The 14445-nt window shown below is 56.2% G+C and overlaps 1 protein-coding gene across 2 annotated transcripts in view; it reads right to left on the reverse strand.

The window, feature by feature from the left end:
• The window catches only part of KCNQ4 (potassium channel, voltage gated KQT-like subfamily Q, member 4), a 51168-nt gene that overhangs the window by 18573 nt on the left and 18150 nt on the right, over nucleotides 1-14445 (reverse strand). For both annotated transcript variants that reach the window (XM_012646743.1, XM_012646742.1), the window contains exons 2-7: nucleotides 3509-3599; nucleotides 2711-2837; nucleotides 2346-2521; nucleotides 1541-1666; nucleotides 1025-1135; nucleotides 755-850 (exon numbers count right to left, since the gene is read on the reverse strand). In XM_012646743.1, coding sequence (XP_012502197.1) covers nucleotides 755-850; nucleotides 1025-1135; nucleotides 1541-1666; nucleotides 2346-2521; nucleotides 2711-2837; nucleotides 3509-3599 — 727 coding nt within the window. The remainder of the gene's footprint in view (nucleotides 1-754; nucleotides 851-1024; nucleotides 1136-1540; nucleotides 1667-2345; nucleotides 2522-2710; nucleotides 2838-3508; nucleotides 3600-14445) is intronic.

The following is a 14445-nucleotide window of genomic DNA, read 5'->3' on the forward strand; positions in this document are numbered from 1 at the left end:
AGGAGTTGAGTCAGGCTGGGGTTTGGGGGCCAGAGGATGACATGTTGGGGAGCAGGCAGGGTGGGCTATGCCAGTATCCCTTGCATTTCCTGCAAGGAGTTCTCTTGCACACACCCCTACTAGGAAGAAGCCAAAGCCTAGTCCCAGGGACACAGAAAATCAAAAGCCCTGGCCTCAGGCCACAATCAGTCAGAACACCTCATGACACTGAGGGAAATGGAGACCGCACACTCCTGGCTCTCCAGCCACCCCTCTGGCTGCTCCTTCTGTCTCCTTGGCCAGCTCAACTTTGCCCACCCAGACACTAAATGTTGAGGTTCCTAAAAACCCAGTCTGGACCATGTTCTTTTCATATGTATGAGTGCTTGTGAAATGAATGAATGAATGAATGAATGAAGGTGCTGGGAACGGAGCAGGCTTACTGAGAGCTACAGCTGACCGGTGGCAGAACCGGCTCTCCTCCAGGGGCCTAGGGCCTCTTGTCCCGGCTCCACCCCTCTCCAGGCCCTGTAGGCAGTGGGACAGCTGTGGCTAGCCCTAAACTGGGCAAGTGGTGCAGGGGAACGTTTCTGACCATCTCAGTTAGCATCCCAGCTCTGTCTATGGCTTGGCATGTGACCCAGAAAGGTCACATCCCTTCTCTGAGCTTCAAAGTGGAGTCACAGTTGGTCTGGGACACATGGGTCAGCTTACAGGGTTGACACACCAATTCAGTCATGGCATCTCTTCCCAGGGCATCCTGGGCATGTTGTACCTGGATGAGGTTGGCTGCTGGCATCCTCCGCTTCTCAAAGTGCTTCTGCCGGTGCTGCTCCTGGACCTTCAGGGCGAAGCCAGAGCCCAGGATGCCCTGGGGGATAGGGCGTGGTTGGGGGAATGTGGTAGTTGGAGGCAACAAGAGGCTGCAAGGGTATCCCCATCCTTGCCCACTGAGGTGCCCCAGGCTACTCAGGCAAATCCATGACAGGGGCTGAGCAGGTCCCGCTCCTAGCCTCCCCCACCAACCCAGCAGAGGGCAACTCACGGCGGGCAGGGCAAAGAAAGAGATGCCCAGTAAGGCGAAGCCGGCAGCCAGGACCCTGCCCAGCCATGTGTGCGGCGTCTTGTCACCATAGCCGATGGTTGTCAACGTAATCTGGGGATACAAACAAGTCACCTGCAGGACTGGTCACTGGGGCCACCTGCAAGAGCTTGTTGGGGGCACAGGCCGGTGTGAGCCTGATCATGAGGGAAGGGGCCTGGTGGTCACCCACAGGAGTTGGTTACAAGGACCTGCCACAGGGGCTGGTTAGGGGCATAGTCGATGCCCCCTCTCCAGTGCTGGACAGCAGAAAGGGGCACAGGTCACAAGGGCTTGATGTGGGGGGCTAGGTGGAAGCACGAGCAGGTCCACTAGACAGGTTGGGGGGCTCTCATAGGGTCTGGTCTCAGGGGTCCTAGCTTTAGCCAGAGGGCAGGGACAGGTCTGCTCAACCCCGAGTCGGAAGTTCCCAGGCAGGGCCCCAGGCAGAAAAGCAGCCCTGCAAAGACCCTCACGCACCGTCCCCCACCAGAGCGAGTCGGCGTAGGAGGAGAAGTCGTTGTTGGCGTCCTTCTCGGCCAGGTAGACCAGGAAGGAGGCGAAGATGAGCACCAGAAACCCGATGTACCAGGCGGTGATCAGCTCCTGCGGGGCGGGCGGAGGGAGTGAGGAGGTGAGGGAGTGAGGAGGTGAGGGAGTGAGGAGGTGAAGGGGAGAGGTGGGAGCTCCCAGAATGGAAGGGCATAAAACACCGCACCTCTCAGAGCTCCCCGGAGCGCCCTGGCTGTGACCCTGCTGCTTTTCTTTCTCAGCTCCTCCCTTCAAGGAGACCCTGCCCCGCCTTAGCGAAACCGCCAGGACCCCCGGGCCTGCCCTTGACTCTCCAGGTGACAGGCTCAGTCTCCACCCCAGGCCACCTTGCCTACCCGTAACCGCCCCCTTTCAGATTTCGATCCGGGCCCTACAGCTAGCCCCGCTCCCGCCCCAGCTCAGCTCCCACTGTGCTGTGCTAGCAGTCAGTCCAAACCCACGAGCTTCCAGGTGAAACGGGCACGCCCTCTCTCTCAGGCCCCGCCTCCTGGTCTGGTCCTAACCCCTAGGCTCCGCCCTGCCCAGCTCCGGCCCACCTTGCCCAGCCCCTTAGGCCCCGCCCCCTGTCCTGGCCACGCCCCCGTCACGCCCCTTCCCGCGCGGAGGTAGTCTCGGGCCTCACCCCCTGCCTTGTCCGTAGTCTCTCCACCCACCCCCTGCTCCTCTCAGGCCCTGCCCTCTCTGCTCCTCCCCAGACACGCCCTCGGGCGTCCACGACGCCCGCAGGCCTCACCTTGCTGTGTGCGTAGACCACCGAGCCTAGCAGCTTCCAGGTGCCGCCCCGGCGGTCCATGCGCACCATGCGCAGGATCTGCAGGAAGCGCATGCTGCGCAGCGCAGACGTGGCGAAGATGTTGCCCTGTGTGCCCGCAGCGATGACGGCCACCGAGGCCACGAACACGATGAAGTCTGCACGGGCGGAGGTGGCGAGGTCACAGCCGGCGGCGCCAGGGAGCCAGCCCACCCGGGTCGGGAACTTCTGGGGCCATGAGGTCAGTAGTCAGGGTCAGGGCCAGGGTCAGGAATGGGGTCAATGTGTCAACCCTGGTGTTAGGGTGAGGAGTCAGGGGCCAGGTCTGGCAGGGCAGGCCTTATTACCGATGACACAGAAGGGTTTTCTGGCAAAGCGCAGGCGGCCCTGCCATCCTCGGTAGCGGCAGCAGCATCCCGCCGACCAGACTCGGATGATGTACTCCAGGCCGAACACCACAATCATCACGAACTCCTGTGGGACCAGGGGCCTGAGTTCTGGTCCCCACTTTCCAGAACCAGGGTCCTGGTCACAGTGCCGACCCAGCCAGGAGTCCCTGGGGAGGGGGGCCAGAACCTCCTCGGACCCCTCTCCTGGAGGTTCTTACACCTGGGTGGACTTGAGGAGGATTTCCAGAGGCAGGTGGCCTAGTTCAGGCCCTCCAAGGAGACCAAGGCCCAAGTCTGTCCTCCCGTTCCTACCCCTGTGAGCTGTCTGGATTTTTCTGCTCCTCAACCTGCCCTCCCTCTCCCAGACATCTCAGACTCCCTAACCCTGGCTGGGTGACATAAGGGGTGGTTATCTGTCAGCTGTTTCCCTCTGAGGGGCTTCTGTTGGATGTTTTTTGTTTAGGAAAAAAAACAGAAACAAAAACATCTAAACTATAACCCACCACAAGTGGCACTAGCAGTTTTTGTCCTGAGAAGGGGTGTACCCTACTCACCTCTTCTATTCTGGGCCCATCATAAGCCCTCACACAGAGGCAGGCAGTCCCCCAACACCTATCATAAAGTGGGAACAATGCCCAGAGAGGGGCAGCCACCAGCTGAGGGAACACAGCAGAGCAAGCTGCTCTCTGAGCCATGGTATGAGAAGCCTCTCTCCATCTTACACAGGCCCCTCAGACCTGGACTCCCAGCACTCACCAAGATGAGGAGAAACTCGTTGGCAAATTCCTGGTGCTCCTGGATAGTGGACAGCACAGACAGCACCAGGCAGCTGAAGACCAGCAAAAATCTGCAATTGCAGCATGAAGGAGAGGGTTAGATTGCTGGAGGGACAGGACAGCCAAGGAGCTTCTGGCAGGGGGCTGCTAAGTCAGGGGAAGAGGGAAGCATTATCTGGGGAGAATTATTTGGAAATCAGAATCAGAGTTCCCCAGAGTTATGGCTCTGTGCTGGCCACCAAAGGCAGCACTCCCCAAACTCCATGCTGCTGAGCTCACAGACACCCCACAACCCTCTCAATTGCACCCTGACATAGGCTGCACCTCAGAGAGGTGGTCATTCCACTGTGGCAGGTTCGACTGGGCTGGCAGTGGGAACAGACAGGTGTGGGGTTCCTCCAGGCTCAGCCACCCACAAGTGGCGGCCTCAGCCCCTAGCTCGGTTTTAAGTTGTCTTGAGAGAAGTGTCCCAGAGGCTTAGGGGTGGTCAGCGGCTGAAGGGACACCCTTCCCCATGCACACCAAAGTGGCAGGAGCATGACCTCATCTGCAGAATGGGGACACCTGCCTCTGCCTTCATGGGCTCTTAAGGAATTAAATAACGAGACAGCTACCAAAGGACAGGGGATCAGGGAGGATAGGTAGGGAGGGAAGGATGCAGGGTGGAGAGAGCATAGGCAGGGGAACCAGGCAGTGTGGAGCTGGGCCATCGAGGCCAGGAACTCCCCTGGGGACAGTGAGAAGCTACAGAGTGGCCCAGAACCAGATGTTTAGAAATGGAAGGAACTTTAGAGCCTAACTCATCCAATACTTCCCTCATCCCCAACTGCACATATGAGGGAAACTGAGGCCCAGGGAGGGAGAGAGATTCACCTAAGATTTCCTGGTATGTCCAGCCCAGAGCTGAGATTAAAGCCAGGGTTCCCAGGGGACAGAAAGAGGACAAAGGGCGTAAGAGAGAAGCTGGGGGCCTTGGCAGTACGTGAGTATGTGAGGGAGGGCGGGATGAGAGGGCACAGTCTGCAGACGCAGCAAAGGGGAATGAGCCGGACTCCAGGAAGCACCCCTCTTTGGGATGGGGGTGTGCTGAACACACACGTGCCCTGGCAGAGACTCCAGAGGGAACGGGCTTCTCTGGAATACATTCCTTCGGGACTGACCCACCGACTTTCCCCAAATGTCCCCAGAATCTCCCCACCTCTGCACCGCTGCTCCCCAGATGTCCCCAGAATCTCCCCACCTCTGCACCGCTGCTGGCACCGTGTGCGCTGCCTTGGACACCTCACCATCTGAGCCTGCGAGACTCGCTCACCCTTCAGCCCTACACGAACACAAACGCTACCTGCTCTGAGGAGCCCCCGTGGTTCCCCCGCCCCCACCCCACTGTTTCCTCTCCAGAACTTCCCCCTCCCAGTGCTTGCCTCCCTGTGTGTGGCCTGAGTCACTTTCTACAGGCTTTATTTGTGTTTGTGTTTCAGCATGGCCTTAAGGGCATGGGCTGCAGGTCAGAGAGATCTGGGTTTGAATCTCAGTTCTGCTTGTGTGTGTGGCCCTGGGAAAGTCACCTGCCTTCTCCAAGCCAGTCTCCTCATCTGTAAAATGGGGCTGATGGGAGGACGACATGTAACGGGCATGGCCCTACCCTGACACACTTACCCCTCCTTGGACAGGGGCTCCCGGCCTTCTCAGAGGGCGGGATCGGGGGCTGTATCCCAGCGAACGCTCTCAGCTGGAGAAGGCAGGTGGCAGGTGCCGGCCGGTGGAGTGTTTGGAATGAATGAGTGAGGAGGAGGCCTCCTTCACCAGTTCCAGCCAGAGCCGAGTCAGCACTGACAGGAGACATGAGGGAGCAGGAGGGAGGAGCACCAGCTCCTCATGCTCAACAATTAACCACAGAAAAGGCGGCAGCCACATCCACCTGGAAAGGGACTGCCCTGACACAGGTTTGGGACTGGACGGGCCCTCCCTGCGGTCGTCTCATCTAGCCCCCTCCCCAGGGAAGGGCTGCAGCCACGCCTTCACGGGCCCTCACCCTGGCCCTGGACAGACACCCTCAGTCCCCTTTCTCAGCTGACCCCAGAACCCCAGGGAGCAGTGGGTCACGCTGGGGCTTCCCACAAGGTGTGTCAAGAATTTTTTTTTCCTCAACGCTTTTCTTACCCTGTCAATAGTTACACATCTATAAAGTTTCCACTTCGCAATAGCTTAAGCGAAAGAAGCAGATTACAAAACCTAAGGGCAGTATGATCCCAGTGTTTAAAATACAGATGTTTTTTATGTACATACCAAGAGCCAGCAAGGCTTATCTCTGGTGGCAAAATGAAGTGACTCGGCTCTAGTTTTGCTTTCTGCTTATCCGCATTTCCTAATTTTTTAAGAGTATAAATGGCTTGCTTGGGCAATAACAAATGAATATAAATTTTAAGATGTATTTCCTTAGAAGTACAAACAGGAAAAGCCCACTTTGAATGCTACCCCGCCCTTTTTACTATCCTGGCCTCTGCCATTTGGCAGGTGTGAGGTGTGGCAGCCGCTCCCCGGAGTCCAGCTCACGTGTCCAGCTGCCTACTCAACGTCTCCTCGTGGATGTCTGGTGGCCTCTCACACTGAGCGTGTCAAACACAGACTCTCGATGTGCCCTCAAACCTAGCTCTCCGCCAACCTCCCCGTCTCAGCAATGGCACGTGGTTCCCCCAGGGGCTTAGGCCGTGTATCTGAGTTCTCTTGGATTCTTCATATCCCTTGCCCTCCACGGCATGTTCTGTAGCAAATTCTGTTGGCCTTTCCTTCGGAATCTAGCCCTGGGCAGGCCAGGTCTCACCATCCTGACCAAGCCACCATCACCCAGCCCTACCTGCTCTTCCCACTCTTGCCTTCACACGTACAGGGCGGAAGTCGACCTCCTCAGCACATCCAGCAGGGCCCTGCTAGATCTGAACCCCCACCCCCTGAATGTGACCTTCTCCACTGCCCTGCTCCCTCGCCCAGTCACTCCAGCCTCCTTGCTGGGCCCAGAACACACCGGACACACTCTGCCCCCAGGCTTCGCGCTGCTTTGCTGTCTCCTGTGCCTGTTGCTCCCCACTGCCCTGTTCTGCTCAAATGCTATTTCCTTGGAGAGGCTTCCCCCGCCATCCCCTCCCTGAAATAATGGTCTCATCCCTCCTCTCCTGCCCCCTACCCTGACTGATTGATGACTTATGGATTTCACAACACCGTTGAAAGACTGAGTAAATGAATAGCAGGAATTCGCGTTAAATGACCATGGAAACACCATGTCACTAATAAGCGCCAGTTTGTACCCACTGTAGAGACTCCCAAAGCTTCCCCATCCCTGACTTGCCGGGCTCCCCAGTGTCTTTCCCAAGGAGACGTGCCTCTGACATTGGGCAGATGCTGCTTGAAAAGGCCCTGAACTTCACCTCCCGCTGCCTTAATCCACTGGCTGGGAGTTTCTTTACCCTCGATGCTCAGTGCGTGTGCAGGGATGTACTTGGTCTGACAGGGAGCACCCCGTGTTCCAGGCACCTGAATAATTATCCCCACCTTCCAGATGAGAAAACGGGGCCCAGGGAGGGACAGGCTTGCTCAAGATCACACAGCGAATCGCTGGCAGAGCTGGGGCTAAATCTCAGTATCTGGAGATCGGGGGTGGAGAAGACAGTGTGAAGGAGCCCCTGAGCCAGGTCTGGTTGTGTCTGCCAGAACCAGTGTGTGGCTTGATACATCCGACAAATAAGGACTGTCTAAGGATTGTCTGTGGCCCCCCTGGGGCCTTAGCTTCTCCATATATACAAGAATAGATGGTCCATAGGAACCGCCAGGCCTGGGCCCTCTGTAATCTCCCCCGCAGAGAGGCCAGACTGGCAGCCACTTTCTGGAGCACGCTGATTGTGTCTGGATGCAACATGGGGCCCCTGTTCTCCCTTGCCCCACCCTGGAGGCAGAGCTGGGACAGGTGAGTGCTGCTTGGCTTCCTGTCCACATCCCCCCACCCATTCCACAACTATTACACTCATTCAGGAGGGAGCAAGAAGATTAAGGATGAAAAAATGCATGGTTTGCTTAGATTCATAGCTCTCAAACTAGAGTGGGCATCAGAATCACCTAGTGGGCTTGTTACAATACTGCTTTCCGGGCCCTGCTCCTGATTCAGGGAGTAGGAAGTGGAGCCTGAGAATCCGCATTTCTACAAAGTTCCCTGGTGATGCTAATGCTGCTGTTCTGGGACCACACTCTGAGAATGACTGGCTTAGCAGACGGGAGTGGCTGTGGCTGAGTCAATTATCAGCCAACTCAGCGCTGTTTAAACAACTGCAGGCATTGCCTTCTCTCCATTTGCATATTTGCTGCACCGGACAGGGGCGGGGCAAAGCCCTGCTGCGGAGGTGGGTCTGGTGCTGTGACACGAAGTAATAACCATAACTGCTCCTGTTGGCCGAGGGTTTCCTATCAGCCCGGCTCCATGCCAAGCCCTCCGCATGTATGTTTGTAATCGCGTCTCACAACAATCCTGTGGGAGCAGTACCATAACCACCCAAAGCTTCCAGATAAGGAAACGGAGGCTCCGAGGGGTACACTATGATGGCTACAGAACTCTGTGAATATACCAAAAACCACTGAATTGCACACTTTTTAAAAGGAGGGATTTTATGGTGTATGAATGATATCTCAATAAAGCTATTATTTAAAAGAACAGAGAGGTATATTAACTTGTCCAAAGTCATGAGTCAGGACCTGAACCACCTGGACCAGCAGCCAAACTAACTCTCTAGGCCTCAGTTTCCCTGTATGCAGTGCAAAGGTGGGGGACAACTCAACCATGGTTCAGGCCCCATCAGCCTTGTGACTCTACAGTAGTGGGGTGGAAGGGAGAGGGTTGGTCATCAGCTTAGCCCCAAATTCTCTGGGGATGTCCCCGTAAGGACAGAGGCTGGGAGGCTGGAGAGATGGGGGATGATGGAGGGGAGGATGGCAGGGAATCTCACAGCAGAAAAGAGGTTGTGACCTAACCTCTCTGGGCCACATTCATTTCAGAAGCATTAGTTATCATCTCCACTAAGCCAGGTTTATCATAAAGCCAGAAATGCATAGTCCAGGTCTCAAGAAATTAACAACACAGAACACAACTCAGTGGTGACGTGATGGATGAGGCAATGACAGCGTACTCAGGGGAATTGGGAGAGCCCAGAGAAGGCATCAGGACAGTCAAAGTGGAGGGATTGGTGAAGGCTTCTTGGAGGAGGTGACTAGCCAAGGGTGGGGGTGCCCCGGGCAGAGGAAGGGAATGCGCAGGCAGCAGCGATGTGGCAGTCTGCAGGCGACCAGGATGGCCAGTAGTTCTGGCTGGTGGGGGCCTAAAGCCAAGCGGGCAGAACCAGAGACAGCCAGGTCCGGGGCCTTGAGTGGCGCTCTCAGGCATTTTGAACGTTATCCTAAAGGCAATGGGGCTTCATCGAAGGGTTTTAAGAGAAGGAATGACATAGTCTGAGTTGTGTTTCAGGACAGGCAGTGTGGAGTGTGGATTGGAGGGGGTGAGGCTGATCAGGAAAATCAAGCAGAAGGCGCCACAGTAATTGGAGAGAGGAGGTGGCGCGGGCCAGGACATCGGCAGCAGGGAATAGAGGGACGTGTATGGGCTGGAGAACGCTGCAGCAAGCAGGACTTGGTGAATAGTTAGCAATGGGGACAGTGAGAGACAATGACTCCTCTATTTCTGGTTCGGGCACTGGACGGATGAAGGTTCCATGAGTGACCTCATGGGAGAGGGGAGACTCTGGTGGCAGAGCAGGTGTGGGGTGGTGAGTTCCCTTTTGACATGCTGAGACACTCAGTGGGTATGAAGAGAGACTCAGGCTGGAAAGGCAGACGTGGGGGCACCGGGGTAGAGGTGGTGACTGAGGTCATGGGAGCAGCCAAGACAGTCCAGAGAGCGTGTGGCAAAGTCGGGCGGGGTGGGGGGGATCCGATGGAGCCCCAGTGGTACAGAGGGAAGAGAGATTGGGAAGGGTAGCCAGGGAGTTGGGAGGGAAAGCAGAAGAGAGAGGCGTCAGAGGCCAAGCGCAGAAGGTGTTTCAAGGAGGGAGCGGACAACCGTGTCAAATGCTGCCAAGAGGTCAAGTGAGATAAGGCCTGAAAAATGTCCTCTGGATTTGGTGACATGTTGGCCACCGGGTACCTTGGTAAAGGCAGCCTCAGAGGGTGAGGAGGACCAGAGCAGGCCCAGTTGAAGTGAGAAAGGGAGAGGAAAGTGAGGAAGTGGAAACACTGAGCGTACATGTGACTGGTTTGAGACCGAAACGAGGAGAGGCAGAGATCAGTAGCTGGAGAAGGTAAGGGCATGGGGAAAAGATACAGGGGAGAGAGGAGTGATCAGTGGGCTGCAATCCCCAAGGAAGCTGGGAGGCTGGATCTGGAGCCGGGGAGGGCTGCTGTTGTGCAGGAAGGACCCCTCCAGCTTCCACTGCAATGGGCAGGGGACCAGGTGGGAGAGGTGGCTGGGGAAGGGGAGGAAGCTGAGAGAGCTCCCATCCTCTGGGAAGAAGAGGCAAGGTCCCCCTTCTCAGAGGTGGGCAGCAGGGCAGGGGAGGGGACCTGAAGAGGTGGGGGGGCATGGAGGCTGGCAGAGGGAGCTGACCAGGCCCTGGAGAGGAGTCCCACAGGAGCACAGGGCCATTATTCCCAACAGAGAGGAGGAGTGCACAGACCTGGACACTCACAGGTACTCAGCACATGCATTTGTTGCTTTTGTTTAGTTTTTGTTGTTATTTATATTTAAGGCATGATTATCCAGGGGGGAAGCAGCGTGTGTGGGAACAGGGACTCCCCACCAAGCCAAGGTAAATGCAGATCCAGGTGCTGCCCCATCCTTCCTCCTGGGTCTCCTTCCCTCCCTCTCTCCAATGTCCTCCACCCCCACCCAGGCCTGAGCCAGTGTCTGGGGACTGCCCGGCCACCAGTGGGCTCCCTGATGTCTGCATCTGGCCTGGGGAGTGTGTGACCCCTTTTTTGCTCCCCAGACCAGGGCCTCAAAGGCAGGGATCTGTCTTCCCTCAGCTGGGGGACCCTGAGGCCCATCTGTCTGTCCCCATTTGGCCAAGGTTCCTGGAGGGCAGAAGCCATGGCCCTCACCACCTTCCAGCAGAAAGGGGTTCTTTAAACCTCCCCCACACAGAGCTGATACCGAAGAAGGGACTTCAGCTAGACTTGGCAGGCACTTCCTGACAAGGGGTGCAGTGTGGCCTGGAGGGGCCCAGGCTTCTCTAGGGAGAGCGGGCACTGACTTTCTCTTGCAGGGGGACAAAGGGGAGGGGCAGTAAGCCAGGCCTCAGAGTGAGGCTCTTTCCAAGAATCCTCAGGGGCTGGGAGGAGAAGTTTCCCCTGATCCAGCGATTCTAAATATGGCAAAGGGAGCAAGAGCACGTGACCCAGGGCCCCACACCAGGGCTGCTGCCTCCGCTGCTGCTTCTCTGGGCCAGAGGCCTGCGCTGGGGCTCGGGGCTACGGATGAGCGCTTGATGGAGCCTCAGTTTCCCTGTCCACAACATGACGGTGCGGTACTACTCAATGACAGCTAAAGTCCCTTCGGTCTTATGACTCTCCAGCAGGGGAGTGGAAAGGAGAGTGTTGGCTCTCAGCTCAGTTCTAGTTTCTCTGAGCCTGTCCCTGGAGGGACAGCCACCCTAGCAGCCACCAGCACATAGTACAAACTAGGAAAAAAATGCTCTCTCTTGGAGGACCTATTAGAAAAAGGCATTCCCTTTAGCTTGACAAGTTACACTAACTTGACCTCTCTAGATGGACCCATTAGAAACAGGCGTCCTCTCTCTGGGCTGCCCCACCCCTGGGCACAGGCTGGATTTCAGCGCCCTTTAGCACTGAGCTGGGCCCTTTTGCAGTGCCCAGACTGCGTGCCAGCCTTGTGGATGGCTCCATGCAGCTACCGCTGATTCATCTAGCGCTGGAGACTGACCCAAGAAGGCCCCATCCACAGGCTGGGCTGAACCAATCAGACTGTCTTTCTCAGGCATGGAACTAAGAACCTCAGAGGAAAGTTGGCAGAGGGGCAGACAGAAGCGGCAATGACACTGCACACCCCAGAACCTCATCTCCCGCTCTCCAGTCCATGAGTCCTAGATGTGCTTCCTGCCACGAAGCCACTACAGAGTTCTTCTCTTTCCTTACCATAGCTGTCCTCCACCCCCACATGCCAATTTTTCTTTAGCTAGCTTGAACAGCCTCCGTCCCACTAGGACGTGGAAGGCAGCGTCTTTTAGACAAGGTATTTGATGAGTGATAGCTTCATCCTCTCCCGCCTGGACCAGCCCCAAAACTTCCGACTTGTTCTCTCTGCTTCCTTCTGCCACAGCCAGACCACCTGCTGCACCAGGTAAGTGGGCTGAGCAACACGTCGACATCAGCCAAGGATGGACGAGAAGGAAGCAGGGGCCGTCTGCCTCTTAGGGGCTGGCCAGGCAGCACTGACTTCTCAAGCAGGGAGCTGTGGGGCTCCCAGGCAGGAGGCCATCAAAGTTGCCAAGCAGGGGAACTAAGGCAGCCAGAATTTGAGAAGCTTAAACGAGACGGCCAATGGAAACCTTCCCTCCGTTCCACTGGGCAGCTCCCTGTGGATTTGAGCAGCTGAGTTTTATATGCTAGATTTGGCATAAGATTTCATTTGAACGAAGAGCTTCAATGCTTTTTTTAAAAGTGTGAAATCCACTGACTTGCAGGCTCAGGCCCAAGCTCCTTAGCATGGTGCAAGGAAGGCCCCATCCACACGGGCCACCTTGCTCTTCTCCACCTGGTGCCCAACCTGGCACTTGGCACTATGTTATAGCTCTATTTCCCACAACGGCACACGGGGCTTTTACCCCTCCCCATGCTGTGTCTTCCCTTCTCCAACGTGGCAGGAGGCAGGGATAGGTGGGAGCCCTGACCTGATGTCCCCTTAACCCCACCCCACCTCTATGCTCACCTCCATTGGGGAGTGTACCTGTGTGAGTATCTGCCTCCTACAGACTGAGAGCTGTTTGAGGGTGGGGTCCTGTCCTTTGCACCTTTACCCAATGAGCGCTGGGTAAAAGTTTCCTGAGAGTATGCTGGGCAACCTCTCACTAGCACCGCCCCCTCCCGAGTGTACCCTGCTTCCCCACCTGGCTCCTGGGCTCAACCCTCTTTACAGCAGGGGGAATTATGAAGGAACAAGGGCAGGCAGCAGCCCCTGGGATCCACAGGGCCTAGAGCCACAGAACACTCCCTCACTAATTCATTCATTCATTCACTCATTCATTTGATCACTATGCACTGAACGCTCACCATGGGCCAGGCACAAAGACAGACAACATCCTTGCCTTCGTGGGGTTTACATTCTGGGAGGGGGGGATGGATAATAAATAACCAAGTAAAGGTTCAAACTGTCAGAGGATGATGGAGAAAAATTAAGTGGAAAAGGGGGACAAGGGGACAAGGTATGGGAGTGGGGGGACTATATTACAGAGGGTGGTCAGGGAAAGTAGCTTTGAGAAGGTGGCATTTGAGCCACATGGGCATGGGGAGAAGGGAGTTCTGAACAGACAGAAAGGCAGTGCGAAGGCCCAAGCCAGAAGAGTGCCTGGTGTGTTCCAGAACCATCAAGAAAGGGTGGTCCCAGAGCGGAGTGGGCAAGGGGAGAGTGGTAGGAGGTGAGGGCAGAGAGGCAGTGGAGGTGGGAAGTTGACCCTCTACTGGCCATGGTCAGGATCTTGGCCTTTGCTCCAAGTGAGATGAGGCGTTTTGAGCAAGGAGTAGCTCTGTCTGACTTAAGCTTGCAAAAGATCACACAGGCTGTTGAGTGGAGAACAGACTGTGGGGGAGGGGGGAGCAATGACATTTGCCCCACTGTGAGTTGGGAAGCTAATGGTGTCATCCTAGCAAGAGATGACGGTGGCTTGTACAAGGTGAAGTGGAGGTGGCGAGACGTGATCAGATACTGGCTATATTTTGGCACTGAAAGATCCCTTGGAGATCGACCAATCTTTGCATTTATCGATGGGGAAACTGAGTCCTAGAGGGGCCTGGCCAACCTGTGATCATATAGTAGATCAGAGACACAGCTGGGCCTGGCCCCTGGATTTCTCAAATCCTAAGGTAATGTTCTTTCATTTCTCCTCATTCTGTAGAAGGACCCAGGCACTTTCTCTCACTCCCCTGTCAAAAACTCCCTCATCCTGGGGCCAGGATGGGACCTGTCCCTGCCCTTCCTGCTGTATGTAATTGGGCAGCACTGGGGTCGAGGACTGCCCAGTTCCCCAGCTACTCGAGCCTGGCAAGGGTCAGGGGCACCTCCAAGGAGCCTTCTGTCCTCTGATTCAGCAGAACTTGTGCACTAAGGTGGGGGAGGGGAAAAGAGGGAAGATTCTAAAACAGGGGAAGGAGTTTAGTCCCTGCCACTTGGTTCTCAGTACACCCAGAGCAGAGAGAGCAATGACAAGAGCTGACAGGGTAGAACAGGAGCTTTGGGGAAGGCAGGGCCCCCTGCAGAGCTCAGGTGCTACAACTGAGCCCAGCCTGAAAGCTCTACAGACTCAGCCACTGAGGACCTCACCCAGTGAGTGGTTTGGAAATATGAGGGAGAGGGGTTTCAATTCCTTTGCGACTAATAAGCAAAGCAGCATGCAAACTCACAGGCCACACCTGGGGCAGCTGGTTGCAGCTGCCCTGAGAGGCTCCCTCCCAGTGGGAACCCCAAATCCAGGACCAACCAGACTGAATCCAGTGGGCCCTGCAAGCTGGGAAAGGCTTGCTGTGTGACCTTAGGCTAGGAACTCAGCTTCTCTGGGCCTGTTCCACAGCTAAGGTGGAAGGGATGTTGGGAGGGTCTTAAGCTGGAAGCTAGGACAACATCCACAGACACACCCCTCGGTTTCCTTAGCCTGG

Source organism: Propithecus coquereli, unplaced genomic scaffold (genome assembly GCF_000956105.1).
Source record: "Propithecus coquereli isolate 6110/MARCELLA unplaced genomic scaffold, Pcoq_1.0 Scaffold249, whole genome shotgun sequence".
Classification (NCBI taxonomy): Eukaryota; Metazoa; Chordata; class Mammalia; order Primates; family Indriidae; genus Propithecus; species Propithecus coquereli.